Raw genomic sequence first — 19,354 nt, 5'->3', positions numbered from 1 at the left:
ATTAACCATGTAAGCTGTAAGTTCAAAGCCTCAAACAGCAGAAAAACTTCAAGATTTTGGACTCGTACAGTTTTCAAACAATTCAAGGTTTCCAATTAATGCAATGTACTGCTCCACTGAATATCACTCATTGATAAATAGAAATAATGATATAATTGTTATAGATGGGGGCGGGAAAACTGCCACAGAAATTATAGTTACATCTAGTTGTAAAATACAACAAAAGATACATAACTATCAACCTCCAAGGTACACCTCAGAGAACACAAACGGAAAAGATAAGTTTCAGGGGCAGTTGGCCTATGTATGCAACAGTACACCGGAACGGCCTTCACCAGAGCATTATCGTATTTTACAAAAAACCTCATATTACTTTTGACGTAACACTTTACAATTGTGATGTCATAGAGGATACCTATATCAAGAAAATGATAGCAAAATATTGGCTAGGCACGGTGTTGCCAACTAGATAGTGTAACGTAAACGGGATGCAATGACAGAAATTTCCCGTTAAATTAAAATTGCTTAAAATGTCAGTTTTACGGAAGATTCTTCCTTCAAATAAAGTCAACGCACGAAAAAGAAAATGGCTATAGACGAGCCTATGACACCACATATATTTGATAAGCTGACGACATGCGACCCTGAGCTAGCCTGGGAACTTTGCAGGTGAAAGTGATGAGTAAGTAGGGCTACCGTATCTACCTCCTCTATTTGGAGGAAATTTCGTTTTTAAAAATTGAAATTCTATTCAGGTGATACTGAAAAAACTAACAAAACGTTCTTTTTATATATAATTTGCTTATAATGACTTGGCACTTTTTTTTGTGTGGCAGAATTGGAAAAATAATTCACTCATTTAGTGTAGGCCTATTTTTGCCAGCTTCTAAAATGCCTTGTAGCCTACATTTTTTCTTTTGTGTTGTTTTCATAAAAGGCATTTCAGATTTTCCAAATAATTAGAAGAAACGCTGTCGTATCGTGTTTTACAGGACGATGAATGATGATAGATTGATAGTGTAGCATCCCTATATTTAAAAAAATTTACTGTTACTGGGTTCTTTTTTCTTAATTAAAACACATAGAAATTACGTTGGATTTCAACTGCTTGGGAAAGATGCCGTTACCGTACCATTTTTGGACGAAGCTTACCATTATGTACCTTTCGGCGTGATAGTCAAACAGAAAAAGCGATCGGTAAGGCAGCTAAGCATATAGCCTACGTAGCTAATTAAGCCCACGTGTGCGAAGTTTAGTGAGAAAACAATGGTTGTTAGCAAGAACTGAAAAGCTACAGTTAAGCATATGTTGGTAATATGTAGTCTATCAGCGGTTCGAAAAAGTCTTCTTACGCCATTATTGGAGCAATGGCAAACGTAACAGCGCCGCAAGTGGACAAAACTGCTTTCCGTCAAAAGCCAGAACGGGTGCACGAATATACTTTTAACGACAGGTAACTTTTGTCAGCCTACAATTTTGACAACCTGTGAGAGAGTGGAGCAAATTTTAGAAGCCAACTTAGTTCATTTCCGCACAATGTATCAGTATTTCATCACCAACCTGAAAGTATTTCGAAACGTTACAGATATGTCTACCGCATATCAGGGATGAAAAATGGTGTGAAAAAGGCAGTTAAAATAAAGATTAGCGGAACCGAATGCTTTGATGTGTCTATTAGCATGGAACTTGGAAAACTGGTTTTGGATAAACGGCTGCCAGCACTCGCTGACGTAAAGAAGTTGTTTGTTATATACGAAATGTTTTATGCACAATCAGTTAGCGTCAGCGTAACAATAGGTAAGCATGCTTCAAACAAATACTGTACTGAAAAGGTTATCACTTAAGTGAAATTAGTCTACTTACTAAGAATTGTTTTAGACGTATGTCGCAGAATGTAGAACAGCTAAGAAATAGTGTAGGCCACTTCTAGACCAATATTGGCAAGGTCATTCGTAATTTGTTTCAAAAATCGTCACAGAGATATTCTATTCGAAATATTAAAAAAATGTGCTCTACTAAAACTTAAGGAAAAATAAAAATTGAAGGTTACATCATTATGCGATTTATTTCGTTTAACTTTCCCATTGCAAGCGTTTGGAACTTAACATTTAGCCAATTAAACCAATCAGAGAAAATAACAGACAGCATTTACGCAGGTGAGCAACAGCCAGGTAACAAGTACATGGATACAAATAACAGGAAATTTGCGCACGACCGGCGCATGCCTGTGGGCTTCAACGCTCAAAAGTTTCCAATTATGTCAAATGGATGCGTAGGATTTATGGAAAGATCGAGTCTGGACTGTCTACGGGAAGGAAGGTGGAAAAGGTAGCATATTAGCAAAAGGTGGCATATTCTGCTTTAGAAACGTTAGAGTAACTAAACGTGGCCCTGTGCGACAACTAACGGCTTCGTTCAGGGGGCGGACATCCCAAAAAGCTTTACTAGCTTAAAAAAACTATAACACGATCATTGAAAAAGTGAAGAATAATCGCTTTATAACCTCGCGTCAACTGAGTTGGGTCTCATCACCTAATTACAAAGTAGCATACTTAAAGTTTGGTGCAACTAACGATAATACAATGCACATCACGCAATAGTTTTGGAATGGACAAGTTTTATAATCCAGTCAATGCAGCTAGCTCTTGTAAGCATGCGAAGTAGAGAAACATACTATCGACGGCTTTTTTGGAAAAAATATGGTAACTGTGTGAGTATGATTTGAAATCCCCAGAGTCTCTCGACTGCCCAGTGATCCTCTTCCTCTAGCTCCAGCAAATCCTGGACCATCCCGGCCATGGATGAGCCTCCCTGCTCGGAGGAATCCACACGACTTGCTTCCAGCGACACCAGGTAGGTGGGATTAGTACAGGGCATCAGCAGATTACGAAAAATAAAACTTCTCCTTCAGGATCAAGGAGGAATGATCCTCTTCCGCCTCCTCCAGTTTATTCATCTTCTTCAAGTGACTAGGAGCCACGAAGAAAAGTGTTCCTTGTTTCAAGATCAAGTTAAACCATACACTGCTTATGGTGTTTCAAAACCTTGCGTAATACATTTGGTAACTTACTTGTGTTTAACTGGACTTAAGTAAAAAACTAAAAAAATTACGTCAGGATGCAAGATTAACGCACAAACGAAACAGATTTTCGCTATTTAAAAAACACCACGTCCAAAAGTGTAATTAGAACATCATGGCATCTAAACCCTCTTCTAGGAAGTGTTTATAAATGCTCATAAATTTTGCTATGAAAGCCTCCAAATGATATATTGACTTTTGGCCAAGGTGAATGCGATGTTCATATTCGGCTGCAAGCTGAGTGATTTCAGTTTTAAGCGTTCCGTCGCAATTGTGTACTAATTCATCATAAATACCCTGCAGAATACAATCAACAAAAATATTCCTTTAAAACATACATCTTTTTCTAGGCAAAATTTCCATGGTAAAAGCTTTAAAAAAAACTGTGAAATCTGAAAATAAGTGATCTTATGCTCATACCTTCATGATTGCATCGGGAGGAATACACTTGGTTATGAGTTCATATAAACGCTGCCTTATTTCAAGTAACCTTTTCGGACTCTGTTCAGCCACAATGGCATTTGCTGTTTCCCGTAAGTAAATCTATACAGCATTACAAAACTGACAAATTGCACTGCTTTTGAGAATTTGAAATAGTTTAAAAAAACAATTCCTAACCTCCCAGTCAGGCTCCATCACCACTTGGTCGGGAGTGAATGGCTGCTGTTGCACTCTGCAAGTTTCGCACATCAGCAACGCCCGTCGTAAGTTGCGTTTCGAGGCAATGCTAATTCTGGGGAACAACAAATAATTGTTTTTTGGAAGAAAAAACTTTCTCTACAAAGAAACAACTGCACAATTTAAAGTCCACAGTATTAAGGCAAGAACTGTTCGACCAGGCTTTGTTTACATGTTTGAGCAATGAGGGATTGTTCCAAAGTTTTATTCGTGCAAAGAATTTCCTCAGACAGATGATAAAGATTCCAACATCATACATATATTTCAAGCACAATGACTTAAGCAAGTGCTGGCATTTTTACCTTTTGGCAAGTTCAGGCGGAAGAGTAAGACCTTCTTTTCTGCACACATTTGTAAGAATCTGGATGACATCTTCTTCCTTGGGAGCTGGAACACGAATTGCCAAACATCTGCTTTGTATGGCAGGTATGACCTAACATTTATATCACAACACAGCATTGCATAAAGACATACAAAAACAAGGTTTTCTTACAATTATTCCTTCTTTAGTGGTTCAACACCACAAAAATTGCATAGGTTTTGTTGTTTGTTTGTTTGTTTGTTCTTTGTTCAAGTCGTGCAGAGCTTTAATAACACATATATAAAAGCACCATGTAAACTACTTATCTGTGCATCATAGACTTAGTAGGGAGGTGATTCAGTTAAAACAGAATTATGATTGTTGTTGAATGAACCTAGTGCAGGTACAGTTATAAGTTTAACCTTTGTTTACCCACTTTGGCAAAGATATGTTTTGATAAGACTCCACCATCGTGGTAATGGTAATATATATCAAATAAGTAGGTAATTTTAAAAGCATAACACGCAACAACCATCAAGCCAAGATATGTCATTTACAAATGGATTCTGCATTGTATAAGGAAGTAAAAAAGTATAATCATGGCATGCATTATGTTACATCGATAACATCTTATTAAAATAATCAATACCTTGCTGGTAGAGTTGCAGTATAGAATGAGTCTACATGTTGACACATATTTTTCCATGGTTCGACGCAAAGCATGTTGAGCATCCCGAGATAAACGATCCACTTCAGTTAAAACAATCACCTGCAAAATATGACTGAAATGAAATATTGCGACCAGAATTAAGACAGCTGCTTCCCTTATAAACAAAGGGAACTTATAAACAAAGAGATCAAAAGTGAATTGATACATCAGATCTACCAGCTGTATCAGTGGTGGCCTTATAATAAACCGAAAACCAAAAGTGTAATAAAGACCCACTTATTTATTCCATGGCAATTTAACTTCAGTGTTGAGAGTTTAATTTAAAAAAAAAACGTTTCATACATTAAAATTTTAGCGTAAAATTAAATAAAAAAAAAAATTTTACACAGCTTTAAATGACAATTAAGTTGACAAATGCTAATTCTGATAAGTAAATTTTGAGTGTTCGGACCAGTTTTGGGTAAAATGTAAAATAAGATTCAAAACTATCACATATAATTATTATTAATTATGTACCAATAGTCTGGATTCTTATGAGGTGACTTAGATTATTTTAATACTGGGATAAATGTAAGAACCCAGAAACCAGTATTATAAGCCAATATTGCCAGAGAAAAATTTTTTAGGAGGTGTATGGGTCAAAAAATTTCTCTGATTTGGTTAGACTCTTACGTAGGACTTCAAAGCACGTGTTTACACTAATCAGAATGCAGAATGATTGGTGTTTTTTTCTAGCTGGGAATTTCCATAACTTCTGGTGCGTTTTAAAGTTGCAGGTTGCTCGGAAAACTTGGATAGAAATTGTTATGAAAAAGTGGGAAATGTGTGTTTTTAGGCCCAAAAATCCACTTTTGACTTTGTGCCCATGTAACGAGAATTGCGATTTTTACCATATTCCAGTATGTGATAGTATTTGACAAACCTAGTTTACGTGCAAAATTTCAGGGATCTCCTTGCCTTTTTAATAACTTTACTACATATAGAAATAAACAAAGAAATTGACCCTGTTTTGAAACCCGTACGCGTCCTTAACAGACTTCTAAGTGCAATGGTTTTAGTATGATTTTTATTCGCAGCACTACATGTCCATGAAATGCTGAACATCAAAATTTACGATATGAGACTGTTTTATAATACAATTAAATTGCACATTTCTTAGACCTAAAACAAATCACAAATTAACCTTGAAATGTTTTTGAGTTGTCACTTCAAGCTGTTGAGATTGAGCGACAGTTTTGATGAGCTCTTGAATGACAACTCTGCATGGACATCAGGACATGGTAAAAGTGAAAAATTAGAAGATTGAATGCAGAATTATACATACAAATATAATCATAATTTAGGCATATTAACTGTATATATTTGCCTGGTACCTGTCATGAAATCCAGCATCACTTGGTGTGACTTCAATATGATAATTACTGGCAAGTGTAGCTATCTCTACCTTTTTGTTGGAAGGTGTTGTAAAATGATGCTTTTCAATACGCAACTTTTCTACACCAGATCCATACATCTCTTTCAGAAGGCACATAATACGTGTTTTCTTACCTTCCAATATAATTAATAGTCATTTGCAAAAACATCGGAACACTCATAAAAAATCACCGTTATCTATACGTTATACATCACTTTCTAGTTATTAAATCATGCTTTAATTGTTGTTGTGTCATGTTCACCTTATTATAAGTCCATTGTCTTAACACATAATACCATTCTAGCCCGCTTTAAGATCGGAGTTACTTGAGCTTTGTTATCATTTTTGTTGATAAAATGCTCAAAAATGGGTGAAATTAGTACCATACAGATTTAAAGTGTGTTCAGATTGCTGCTAGCAACAAAATTGAATTTTCTTACTGCTAAATAACTTGGTTCTTAACTTGGTGTTAAGAAAATTTATGCTACTAGTTTCTCAGGACATTATAAAAAAAATCAGCAGCAGTCTTTATGACAACCAGAAGAAAAGTGGTTAGCCATACAAAATAACACCAAATGATAAAGGAAATTCATAAGACTAGATACGACTTTTCTGAGAAAAACTGCGCAAACTTCTTTTAGGAACTAGTGGGAGACCACTCCACTTGCTAATAGTTCACTTCATGGCCAATGCTTTAAAAGCTAATAAATATTCCATTTTTGGCTTAATTAATACAGAAAGAAATTTCATAGTTCAACAAAAAACACTTTAATGTGTTCTGGGGCAGATCTAGAAAATTTGATAAGTGAGTGTTCCGTTCACCGCAAGTTTTGAAAATGGGGGTTCCCCAAGAAATGGGGCCTTTGCCAAGTTTATTCTGTGCTAGTTTACTTGCTTTCATACTTCTATCCATATTGTACTGGTTAATGAGCTAAAAATATTTGCGCTTTTTTGAAAAATTTTGACTAAATTGTTCTGAGCCAAGCTCACCCCACTGTTTGCTTTCCTTGTTAAAATTATTCAAAGTATAAAACTACATGCAAATCTGTAAAGGTTGTTGGTTACTGGGGGTAACCCATGTCATTAAGTACGGTTTTCGTTGGCCATTAATACTTCTGGAAAAAATGAAATGGGTTTGTTAACAATGCCTGGATAATGTTATCTGAAAAGCGATTGTTACATCACAACTCACACAATGCTTTAGTGCACACACATACATACAAGTGCAAGGCTATATCTGTATTGTGTCATGGCCTTTGAATATTTGATACAAAGTGTTTAACAAAACCAGGAAATCAGGTAACGTCAAAGAACCTTGTAAAAAAATTATTTGTTAAAAATACAACACAATAAATAAAGAAGACCACATACACTTTTGTTTATAATATTACATATGTACATCTCAATATTATTGAGATTTGAGCAGTTTTTCTCCGTTTGTGTTAGTCATTTTTAACTTAGTCATGACAACATGGGTAGCAATGACACAAACTGTGTACATTACCGCTCTCGGTTATTAATTAAAATGCTCCTTGTTATAGTAAAACAACACGCTTTAGACACATCTAACCTTTTTTTCTAATGGTTATTAAAAACAGAAACATGACAGTTTTTGGTACCATTGAGCGAAATATTCATTAGAGAAAAATAAATGAGCTTTTGAGCAAGTGTCCATCCCACCACCTGTCAATCAATCGTGGGCAGCGGGTCAGATATGCAAGTTAAGCAAATTACTCGGGAACACGTAATATCATAATTACAATAACAATACCAAAACAATGTAATTGTATTCAGTGCATACAATGAGTGCAGCAATGGATATAGGTATTAATTGATAATCTGAATGAAATGAGATAACCACGATGATTACTACTGACCAGATAAGCAAACAGCAAATTGTGACCTATCGGCTATCGTATCCGGTTCTATTTCGTTTGTTTTCCTTCGATTTTAATGACAAGGTAGTTTAGCGCAAATGCAAACCTTCATGCAGCACAGTGTTGTCGCCCAAGTCTGATAGTTGTTCTTGTCACAAAGGCGTAGAGCAGGGGTTCCCAACCGGTGGTACGCGTACCACTAGTGGTGCGCGGGGCTTTTCAGGTCGTACGCGAGCAGCTCTCCGTTGCATGCGATATATAGTAGTATAACAATTTAATTTTGAGTTGCTAAAATATGCGAACAACACTTTCATTTCTTTCCGTACTAAATTCTCTGCACTCAGTAAGCTACTTTTGTCGATCTTGCTCCCGGCTGTCATTGTTATTAATACAATACTGCTGTGGGAACTTAATGGTGTCTGTGACGAAACTATTATGTGTGCAATGTGAATGGTGTCTGTGACGAAACTATTACTTGTGCAATGTGGTCTGTGCAATTGCAGAATTGCGTTTATTCTGATGTTGGTTTTCCGACGTGTAGTGGCTGAATCCTGAACAGCATTACATTTGTAATTTTGCTACTTTCGCTGACTTTACATCCAGATTCATCATCTTGCAAATAATTTAATATTGGATCAAATTAGTTGTTTTGAAAATAGTGGTACGTGTTGACAATCCGTGGTGGCTAAGTGGTACGAGAACATAAAAAGGTTGGGAACCCCTGGCGTAGAGCCTTCCAGTACCGCTATGCATTCAATGCATTGTGTTTCCTGAAAAATATTTCCTTAAGCGAATTGATGATGTAACATCTAGAAGCCTACACGAGCCACTTACACGCTTTGTGCGGGGAAACTTTTAATTGCATTTCAGCCAAGGCATTGTTGATACTAGCAATGCAGTTTTAATTCCCGCTGGACTGCGCTCAAACCAGATGGAAGTATTTAAGAGGGTACGGGAAAAATATTGGGCAATGGGAATAGAGAAAGGCGAGAAACGGGGAGAGGAGAAAAACGCTTGCCTCTTGTCATGAAAGCATTTTAGAAAATGTGTTGTGTTGCAATGGTTATTTTAAACCAGCAAAATAAACTGCAAGCGCCAAAATTATTTCGCCAACTGCTGAGAGTGGTGTTGCAACATCTTAACACCCGAGCTGTATCCACTCCTGGCTGTGTTAGAAAAGCTTTCATTGTCACGATTGCTTTGACATATATATTTTAATGGTAAGTTATCTTTATTCTGAAGTGCAATATATACTGAATAAAATGTTGTCATCTAACGCCAGCTATGTGCCAATGGAATTTTACCTTTTCTACATTATCATATTAAAAATAATGATGCATGCCATAAGCAAATAGTTATTCCAAAAATCACTCACAATTCAACTGCAGTGGTTAAGTATCTGGCAAGCTCATTTAACAATAGGTTTAACCAGCATGTATGAATTCACACTTGTTAATATAACCTCGCAGCTACACTGTGTCATTTGAATGGTCACATGAAATAAACATGCTTAAAGATAAAGAAAGAAACTTTTGATTTGAAGTTAAGAGTTTGGTTGGTAAATGTTCGATTTCTTCACTTGTCATCGCAGTTAACGAAGTGCTTTGCCATGTTAGAAATGTTGATCAAACGTCGCAATTAATCAAACCTGCAATGCCTGAGTAATTATTAAGTTCAACAAATTTCTAGCTGTTTCCGAAAGTAAAGGTGTGTGTTTTTCCGATTCTTTCAAAAAACTTGGTGATCGCCTGGAACTGATTTTTCAATCCTGATGCGGCGTTGTAGAGTTAATCAAAGGTCATTGTATTCTCTCCAGTGTCAGGTTTTACCTTCGTTGAAAGTTTGGAATCTCTAGACCTCACTGTTAAAAGCATGTCCTATTTGTGACGTGAGGACGAATACACTGACCGAATAAATTCCATATATATATATATAATTATAATCAGATAACAAAACGTCATACAGTGAATACCTTTAACTATTTTTAGTGGATGTCCTTGGACATCCTGGCTCTGTAAAAATAGGAGCCCCTCGAAAAAGTCGGATGTTCAACTCTGGCAAACTAAGCTTAATCTGCTAACAGACAGAATCAACCATACAGCTTTTTTAGGTGTAAAATTTCATAAAAGCTCTGCTCTTTTTCTTCTCAATGGTCTGGTTACAATTTCCAGAGTCATTTCCTGCAACTACATCCCTTAATACAATCTCATCATGCTGTGCGCATAGCATAGCATAGTTTGTCAAAGATCACACCTTAAGCAATGGCAATACCCAGACATCAGTCACATTGGCAACCTCATTGCGCAGTGAAGACCAATCATAAAAAAACAATGGTATTCAGCTCAATGTTGGATGCCCAATTCAAAATTTGGTTGCCATGGCACCGACACACCCACTAAAATCCGACATCGTCATACATACATTGGAAGAAATAAAAATATATTCCCTACCTGCTCCAGGTGGCCCATAAACAAGAAGATGAGGAAAATTTCCTGTCTTCACAAGTTTCTTCAAGTTTTCAGCTTGTTCTAAATGATAGTCCAGTTTTGCCAGACTCTTTGGTCTATACTTATCAACCCACAAGCTCATTGTATTCACTGATGATTTTATCACCTTAGAATTATATAGTACTGATAGCTTATGTTTTAAAAGGTTTCTAAATACACGCAAGCATACCATATTATGTAAAAGACCCATTTGAGTACCCATTTTGAAACACTTTGTTAAGTGATACAATTAGCATAGGCCTATTACAATTCACATTTATATAAAACAAGCCAAAAAATAATGGCACTATTGAAAGTAATGCACAATCAGAGCTGGTCATAACACTTTTGTGCACTGAAACAACTCTGGCTTTTGGTTGCAACTTGCTGGTCAAAAAAATCATGGTCTCGTTTTCATTTGCAGAGTTATAGTTAAAGGATAAAAGCATGCATGATATCATGCATTGGTGATATCACAAAAATCTTCGTCTAAAAAGGGTTGAAAAACACCAGCTCACACAAAGACAACCTGTTTCTTTGAGCAAGCGCCAGCCTTCTTCAATTCTTTGTTTATTTGTTATAAATTGGCGTTTGAACAATCAACTTTTCTTGGTTTATTTGTTATAAATCGGCGTTAAGATAAAAAAAGTTCAGCGTGCACGTTCATGAGTCTCGTTCGTCCAGCTTCCGCACTTTCTAGGCTACTTGGGCATAGACGTACGTGATGAAATGGAGTCTTTTTGGGCATGGGGTATAGACTACATCGACAGTGATGTTCAATTAACTCTATGATTTATGCCTATGGGATTAAGTATGATCTTTGAACTGGCCTAATCAAAAATTACTATGGAGCTGTAGGCCTCTAACCTAGCCTAATCTTGGTATGGTATAATCTTTATCCTCTGACAGAGAAAAGTCTTTGTACGACTTAAATCCGGCGACACGACTCGGTCGACTGAAAAGTAAGGCTGTTTTAGACGAGACGTTTTGTGTGCAAACACGCAAATGATGGCGTGCAGTCGTCCACTAAAGCTTCAATTATCTGTTTATTTTTTATAAATTTGCGTTTATATAACCAGCTTTTCTTTATTTATTTGTTATAAATCGGCGTTATGAGTAAAATATTCAGCGTGCATATACGTGTACGTGCAGGTGCCACACTTTCAACTATGGCAGGCTAATCTTTGGGCCAGTGGTATTCAACCTTACATGGTTAGTGGCCCACAAAATCCGTGGATTGTTTATTGCAAAACTCTTTATCCTACTTCTCTAATGCGTGTGCAGTAGCCTTCGCGCTGTTAATTTTGCACAGCAAGCACAAATTGTGAAAAACTTCTGTCCCGCCTTGCTTCGTTTTCCCCTACTACTACGCTATAGGCTAGCTCACTAGTGAGGCATTTTCTCGTCGCTACCGTAGAACGCCCCCATAGCCCCCGGTTTAGAAATCCTGCTTTGGGCAAACCACTTATAGTCTTATACCCTAAGTTTCAATTTGGCGGGAAAGAAATCCTTTTTCAATAAACTTTACCTTACCCAAGTTTTGGTCATAGATATCTTATAATTAAAGATATCTATGGATGAACTTCCCTCAAATAACCACATAAAAATCTTATTCTTCTTAAAATAATAAAGCTTTTTACCTTTACCTATTCATTCAGAAGGCAAAAGTTAAGATTGCTTCTCCAGAACTTTGGAGCAATGCGCTACTGACACTGTACTTGCCGGCCTATAAGTTCAAAAACATTTCAGTTTTACCATTTTCCCTTTCGTCTTCTGAATGGCGTGGTTAAAAGGCCCTACCTTCCAATATGAACTTCCCGACTACCTGTATTGTTCGTTCAATCATTGTTTTCAATATACGTGTTACGTATTACCTATGACTCAAGTAACCAGAGAGACATTCTTACGTTGCATTACCCAGAATAACATTTTGTTCTTAATTTTTGGAGTAACCGTGTGACCAGCTAAAAAATAAAATTTTTGAAATACAGTAGGCCATACTTAGGTTACCATTTGACTGTGTAGTCTATGTGAATAAGTAATAACTCACGGCACATGTCAATGCAAGATCGTTTTAAACCTAAATGAAAAAGGTAGGTTGCCTTTGCTAAGTGTTACCCAAATCGTGTTGAGCACACAATGGGTTGTCCCATGATTGCCGACACTGTACGTCTATATGTAGAGTGTAGAGCAATATTTCTCAACCAGAGTGCCGCCAGATCGGCCGAAGGTGGTGCGAGATTTTAGATAAAACAATGAACTTGCAGAGTAATCTTTTAATCACAAACAATTTTGTTTTAACAATTTGTTTTAACAGTATTGCTCTGTTTAAAAAAACTGATACTACTGCTACTGCTAATGCTCTGGAGTCTGTTAAATTAAATATCTTTCGTTATCTAAACTGTCTCCAATTTGCTTTCGCAATACCTATTTAACCCACCCGCGCAAAATTTGCCACTCGGCATTTGACAAAACATCAACTGTAAGCCTATAGGCTTACTCTCAAAAGCTTTGAAAAACTTTGAGCTATAATAATTTCCATCATCGTCGTAAGATACATTCTGCAAATAAATGCTGTATCACGTCATTTGCAATCGTCAACGTACTTTAAAAGGATTACAACCAAAGTCTATTATTTGAAATCTCAATCGATCTTTTCAGCAACGACCTGCAGTACTGTCATGGCCACCAAAAACCGGGTTCCTGCTCGTGTTGAGGTTTCTTTTAATGTGTGTTTTTTTTTCCCATCCATTGATGTAAAGCATTTTAAGCCATCTGTTTTTTGAAAACTCCACCTGCTCTTCGTCTTAATTAGGCTTTTTTAGTCTGCAAGTTTTAGTCAGAACTAAGAACACAACTCGTTTTACATTTTTTTTGACAAATTGTTTGAACGTAGCCTACAACAAACTTTGGTGTACTCATTTTAGCCAGATCATAGCTAAAGGTGCTACAGCTTTAATGTTCTTATTTTGCAGATTATGACAACGCTTTCCTATTATACAACTCTGCACTGGCGCTATTTTCTGTCGTGTCCGCCAAGGCACAGGTCTAATTGCAGCTTGATCGCAACAGGCTGTAACGAGGGTAGGTCATCAGGGGCGGGGGCAGCAAAAATATTCTGGAGGGGCTTAAATTTCACATCAGCATAGCATTTATACGAAATTGGTTTTATGCATAAAACACTTTAATTTAAGAAAGTGACTATTTCACCGTAAGTATTAGGTCACGCAGCCTGTTGTTAAAGATAGGTGCTTGGATAAGGGGAAAGGTAAAGCAAAAAGTTAATTTTAGCTATTTTAGGTTTTATTGGAGTTAAAGTTAAATTAGGAGGTAGATTTAGATTAAGTTTAAGTTATTCTGTTATGACATTTAAGTTAGGTTGACAAGAAACTGTGAAAAATAGCTTTGAACGTACGATTTTTTCTGGTTAAATAGATGCAGCATTAATTTAGTTATTGACTGTTCTAAAACAATTATGAAGGTGACAACTGAATTTTGTGGACGACAAAGTGGTCAAAAATGATTTACAAGCAGCCTGCAAACGTTTTTGTCTGACACATTTTTCACCATAGCCTAGAGCTGAGATGGACATTTGATTGGATACTAATCAGGTCAACAACTCGATCTATTCGATTACACTTCAATCGATCTACTGATCTGTACTGTAGACTCACTAATTCATTACCTCGTCCCTGCAATTTTGCTCAATAAAAGACCATTATGACGCCACAAACATGTGTGACTGATAATACAATGAAAGTTTATATTTAATAATTCGATCAACGGTTTCTAAGGTACATAAAAGTACATTACAGCGCGGCTACCTCTACGCAGTATCGCACCGATGTTTAAGTCAAATTAAAAATCAAAGAAAAAATTTTAAACATTGGAAGGGAATTGTCGTGACAAAATATTCTTTATTACATCGAACTGGTTTGAAAGAAAGAGTACAAATTTTCTAGGAAGCAGCAAACACACAAGAAAAATTATTTATTGAAGCTACTGGTTAAAATTTCAAGCGCAACGTAGGCTACATCAAAGCTTTTACAAATGTTGAAATCATTTATAAAAATGAAATTGTGCACTCAGTCGTTGGAATCAAAAGTGTAATTACGTGGATGAAAAGATCTTATAAGCATCTGGCTTCTTTCGTCGGCCGTATGCGACACGCGCCGCACTATACGGATCAGCAGAAAGGGTAGTTAAAAATTTAATGAAGGAATCCGAAAGAAAATCTCGATTGGTGTGAGAACAAGTATGTGCAGACAGTGCAGTAGTTGATGAGATTCACCCAGCTCCTTGTTAGTGCCAAAGAAGTGTAATGGCTGCTTGGTCTCGTGAGGATAGATTTTAATTAGTGTGTTGCTGATCTCAATATCATCAATCATCATGCATACGCTGGTTGGCTTCACGTTGCAGAAACAGGATATGACAGCAAAAGGTTAGCTTGTGGTTGCGTAGCCATTGTATTGTAGCAAATATGACGTACGGAAAATATAAATAGATGAATTTCTGGAATTTTAATATGTAGGGGCCTACAGATTTCAACAATTATTAAGGGTTCGTTAATGGGATAATGTTTGGGAACAGCATCATTCACTGGTGCTGGTTTGGAAAAAAATACTGAACTGAATGCAAACATAACTCCAGTCTTATTTAAGTTAATATGAGGGTAGTGCCCTTGAAAATGATGGAAATAAAAAAAAAATAACTATTATGAGGCGGTCGGGCAGCATAGAGAACTGCTCGTACATTTGTATTACATACAGTATGTTATAAAATATAGACCGTTTTTATGTTCATTCGTTTCCATTTTGAACAAAGGGTTCGGGGGCTGAGTCCACAACCTGCTCAATTGTTACTAAAGGCGCCACAGTTCATGTCGGGACTTTCCCAAAATAGGTTTACTGACAGACGAAATTTTGAATGACAAAATTGAAAAATCTACCTGGAAATTCTGTGTTGCCATCCTTCAGCATTGTAAGAAATCAATTTGTTGATGAATATATTGGGTTTGTTCTGTTGTGTTCCAAGTAGATGACTCCAACGAAAACATATTTTCGAATCCTTTTGTTATAAAATAATCTAAAAGAAAAGATAGTGCTGACATTTTTGTTTTCGAACACAGGTCCGCTTTGGTGTGGTGCCCTAATACTCCTAAATTAATTTGAATACTGCGTTCAATGTATTGCCAAATGCCACCTTTTAAAGTTATATAAACTGTTTGTCGGTATAACTGTTTGAAAAAAAATCTCCGTTTACTAGGAATGAATATAACACTTTGAATGTTTTACCATATGCTGGCTTACCCGGTCGGAAAAATTTCATAAGAGTGCAACCTATTAATGACACTTCGGGACTAGTTCATTTATAATAGTATAGCAGCTATATTAACGGTATATCAATGTAAGAAACCCTATTTCTGACGGTCATTGAAAATATTGTCGTTTTGTTGAATATGACAGGCTCGCATGATCGTGATCATCAAACGCTATGCAAATTTCTGGTTATTTGGTGTCACATGAATGAACATGACGCATTAATACGTCCATGCAGACGAAATGGTGATATGCGTAGGCACAACACGTTGGGGAAAGACACGAGACACCTGTTGCCAAAGCAAAATCATTCATTTGTACGTTTACTACTTAGTGTTTCGTATGGTCTGATTTAGATGTGTTAAACAGCTTGAGATGGCAAAGTCCAGCGGATAGAGTAAGGGCCAATAATAGCGCTGGCTTTCATTTTGGTTCAGCTGCTGCCTTCAAATTGTGATTGCGACAACCTCAACGCCTGCTTGATTAGGCGCAATTTACCCGCAGGCAGACGCGTGAGACGACAGCAGAAGAAACACGAAGACGCACTGGCTTGTTGATCACGTTATTGTGTCAGCTTGTATAGCTGGTGAAATGGGGTCGATCTCATTGTTTGGTGGTTTTGTTTTTCAGAGGTTTAGTTTACAAGATTGAGTTGATATGTGCATCTTGCTTTACAAGGAGTGATGCAAATAGATGAACTACACTGCTGATTTGCTGTAAGTCAAAACATTGCTAGTTACAGACGTAGTTTCTGAATTTGTGGAATGGTAATGGCGCGGGCAGAGTCACAGATTGGATACAAAACGTTTAAAGAAACTAAATCATTACGTAAGTCCATAAAGAAAGTATACAGTAAGTTTTTGCTCTTGTGTAGATATTGTGTAGCCGTAAGCCATTGCGCTATTCAAGTTCTACTTTGAAAGCTGCTGTCGTTAATTATATAGATAACAAAGTATGATTGACATGAGCATAAAAGTGGGTTCATTTCCTGGTTCTTTTAGTCAAGAAGTAAATGCCTGCGGGTTGTGTTTTAGCAATATTTCAATTAATGATTGATGTATTTCTTCATTAATATCTTTAAAACGTGACATGCCTTATAGCCAGACTACTCTGTTTTTCAGTTACAAGGAAACACGAAGTAAACAAAATCAGGGAGAAATTTCCTACCAAAATACCGGTAAGACCATTGTAATCAGTATCGATGCTAAGTGTATAACCATTGCTGCTGCTGCCACTTGATTACAACCAACTATGTCGAAATTAAGACAAAATTCGTGTATACTGAAGGTTCATAGTCCAAATAACTTTGTATCAAGCGTGACTTGCACCCGTCGTTTTTGATATGTCGTGCTGTGCAATTGAGTGGGCTTATGATGCAGCTGCTTGCCGGTACATGTGATTTACAGCATCGACAGCGACTTGTGAAATTTCTCGTTTCATTTCAAATGACTTAAAAGGCAATCGCCTTTAGAACTATATGTCACGTAGATCGTGAAACATTCCATGTGTTTGTTGTCTGGCGCTTTTTTACTTGCAACATCGTGATGACATCGTATACGTCACTGTTTAATTGGTGTTTACAAGCGAGATATATCACAATTGACGACAAGAAATTTCTGTTGTTATCGATTGTTCTCACTTACTGTTAATTTGCGGGCAATTGTTCTTACATTGTACACGTAGGTCGACTGGTGCAGACGCGTTTTTCTGAAGTTCATCCATAAAATTACTTTAAACAGGCCTAAAGATTTGTATAGGAAAGTAGTTTTTCGACTCTACATGTCTTTGCTATTAACTTAAAAAGTTGTTGGTCTGTTTCGTTGGGTGATGGTCCTACTCCGGTGGTTATTGTCGGTTTTGTGCCAGTGGTGGTATTATAGCGCTGAAGAAATTAACATGGGATATCTTTGAAAATATGGTTGCGATATCTGAGTCGCCATGCAGTTGCAGTCTACAGGTTAATATACCTTGGCGACATTCATTCTATTTTTAGCGATAGTTTGCATTAAAATTCTAATTTACCTGTGCAACAGAATGTGCCGGTACTTGTAACACATGTTACAAATATGGGACCATTATCACTATAAACATCAAACATGTAGCATTATAATTTTAAAAACTGATTACTTGGCATTTCGATGGATGTGTGCTTGGAACTCCGGTGACAGACAATACTATTGTATTGGTCAATTGCCGTGATGCTTTCCTCCTGTAGTTTTTTGTGCACAGTAACGTAAACTTTGTTGTTTACAAACAAGCTTGAAATTGCATTTTAGATAATTGTGGAGCGCTACAAAAAAGAAAAATACCTTCCCATATTGGATAAGACAAAATATCTCGTCCCACAAGAAATGACAATGAGCCAATTTGCCACCATTATCAGGCAAGTATGCATGTAGCAGGCCATACCATGTTATAGCCTACTTTTGTTATTTTCCTATTAATCATGACTGCATCGACACCCTTCTATAGGCGACCTCTCCTTTGTCAATTTTCTGGTTTGAAAAACTATAATCTGTTGAATCCCATTGAGTCAAACGGTGTAATACCAATTGTATAGCCGGCAGCCAGTTATCATACTATATGTATTGACCGATCCTAAATAACAGATTTTCTTTCAGGAATCGCATGTGCATTGGCTCATCCCAAGCAATTTATTTCACTGTGAACAAAAGACACATGCCGGGTATGGCGCTCACAATAGCAGAAATTTATCGTGACAATCTTGACGAAGATGGCTTTCTGTACATGACATACGCATCGCAGGAAATGTTTGGTTGATTCTTTTGATTGGCTTGAAGACATTTTGCAATTTCTAGGGTGCTTGTAGCCACCAATCCAGTCTTTATGGAAAACAGCTGGCTGTGAAATATTTACGTGTTTATTTGCTATTGAACTTAACACAATATTCAATGGTACTGGAAATATTTTGTTTTTGCTTATGTTGCTGTGCACGTATCGTAAAAACAACATGTACATGTTTATTTCTGCACAGTAATTTGCTATATGTCTGTAAGCTTCTACGTTCATAGCTTAGCCTTATACCATTCTTTCCTATCAAACGAAATCAATGCATATGACACGTTTGCCTGTGATGTTGTTCTCTGTTCATTGTGAAAGATGTATGCAACTGGTAACTTGTAGTAAATTAATCACGCTTGTCGATCTTCTGCGATTCAAAAAACATTGTATTTTATTATGTTTATGTTACGTATTTTGTTTCGTAGAAATAAAATCCGCTTTGTAAAATTTCCTCTGTTTCGAGGCAGAGTTAGCAGCGTTTAAACTGCATAAGTATACTATTACACACTGCTTGCATAACTTTTAAACATTATGTTATTACCATAAGCCCTATATATGTTCTGTCCTTAAAGCTTGTCTTTGTCATCAGTAGAACGCTTCAACGCGGTTGCAGGCGATTGTTTCCACATGAGCACGTGGTGCGTGAAAAGTAGAAAATTACATTAATGTATCGTGATTAGCTGTATCATTTTTTTGCTTTTTAAAATCAGCATTGTCTTATATAAAATT

General features: G+C 36.7%; 3 protein-coding genes across 3 annotated transcripts; 2 read left to right on the top strand and 1 right to left on the bottom strand.

Annotated features, from left to right (window-relative positions):
• Positions 1-457: 457 nt before the first annotated feature.
• Positions 458-3,069, top strand: LOC143469293 (uncharacterized protein C11orf42-like). Its single transcript, XM_076966933.1, has 7 exons — positions 458-669; positions 1,086-1,197; positions 1,323-1,453; positions 1,586-1,797; positions 2,157-2,328; positions 2,735-2,853; positions 2,912-3,069. The coding sequence occupies exons 1-7, from the start codon at positions 587-589 to the stop codon at positions 2,971-2,973; spliced, it is 891 nt and encodes a 296-aa protein (XP_076823048.1). The 5' UTR covers positions 458-586; the 3' UTR covers positions 2,974-3,069.
• Positions 2,047-10,701, bottom strand: LOC143469292 (replication factor C subunit 3-like). Its single transcript, XM_076966932.1, has 8 exons — positions 10,470-10,701; positions 6,102-6,276; positions 5,912-5,987; positions 4,708-4,827; positions 4,060-4,190; positions 3,698-3,812; positions 3,500-3,622; positions 2,047-3,376 (listed from the first exon to the last, which is right to left on the bottom strand). The coding sequence occupies exons 1-8, from the start codon at positions 10,696-10,698 to the stop codon at positions 3,185-3,187; spliced, it is 1,161 nt and encodes a 386-aa protein (XP_076823047.1). The 5' UTR covers positions 10,699-10,701; the 3' UTR covers positions 2,047-3,184.
• Positions 10,702-16,406: 5,705 nt separating this feature from the next.
• On the top strand, positions 16,407-19,072 carry LOC143468768 (microtubule-associated protein 1 light chain 3 gamma-like). The gene is made up of 4 exons (XM_076966154.1): positions 16,407-16,651; positions 16,945-17,000; positions 18,100-18,206; positions 18,445-19,072. The coding sequence occupies exons 1-4, from the start codon at positions 16,588-16,590 to the stop codon at positions 18,602-18,604; spliced, it is 387 nt and encodes a 128-aa protein (XP_076822269.1). The 5' UTR covers positions 16,407-16,587; the 3' UTR covers positions 18,605-19,072.
• The last annotated feature ends 282 nt before the right edge of the window (positions 19,073-19,354 follow it).

The sequence above is a fragment of the Clavelina lepadiformis genome, chromosome 8 (assembly GCF_947623445.1).
Source record: "Clavelina lepadiformis chromosome 8, kaClaLepa1.1, whole genome shotgun sequence".
In the NCBI taxonomy this organism is placed as follows: domain Eukaryota; kingdom Metazoa; phylum Chordata; class Ascidiacea; order Aplousobranchia; family Clavelinidae; genus Clavelina; species Clavelina lepadiformis.
Note: the sequence above shows the minus strand (reverse complement) of the source record. Positions and strands in the feature narration are given on the sequence as shown.

What these genes read in the sequence shown, in the direction of transcription:
- LOC143469293 (XM_076966933.1), top strand. Translation starts at nt 587, where the DNA reads ATGGCTATAGACGAGCCTATGACACCACATATATTTGATAAGCTGACG. An exon ending in GAATATACTTTTAACGACAG is followed by an intron (nt 1,454 to 1,585) that starts GTAACTTTTGTC and finishes GAAACGTTACAG; the next exon opens with ATATGTCTACCGCATATCAG. An exon ending in CGGGAAGGAAGGTGGAAAAG is followed by an intron (nt 2,329 to 2,734) that starts GTAGCATATTAG and finishes TGAAATCCCCAG; the next exon opens with AGTCTCTCGACTGCCCAGTG.
- LOC143469292 (XM_076966932.1), bottom strand. Translation starts at nt 10,698, where the DNA reads ATGGTATGCTTGCGTGTATTTAGAAACCTTTTAAAACATAAGCTATCA. An exon ending in TGATGGAGCCTGACTGGGAG is followed by an intron (nt 3,623 to 3,697) that starts GTTAGGAATTGT and finishes AATGCTGTATAG; the next exon opens with ATTTACTTACGGGAAACAGC. An exon ending in CTCCCGATGCAATCATGAAG is followed by an intron (nt 3,377 to 3,499) that starts GTATGAGCATAA and finishes TGTATTCTGCAG; the next exon opens with GGTATTTATGATGAATTAGT.
- LOC143468768 (XM_076966154.1), top strand. Translation starts at nt 16,588, where the DNA reads ATGGTAATGGCGCGGGCAGAGTCACAGATTGGATACAAAACGTTTAAA. An exon ending in AATTTCCTACCAAAATACCG is followed by an intron (nt 17,001 to 18,099) that starts GTAAGACCATTG and finishes ATTGCATTTTAG; the next exon opens with ATAATTGTGGAGCGCTACAA. An exon ending in CAATTTGCCACCATTATCAG is followed by an intron (nt 18,207 to 18,444) that starts GCAAGTATGCAT and finishes ATTTTCTTTCAG; the next exon opens with GAATCGCATGTGCATTGGCT.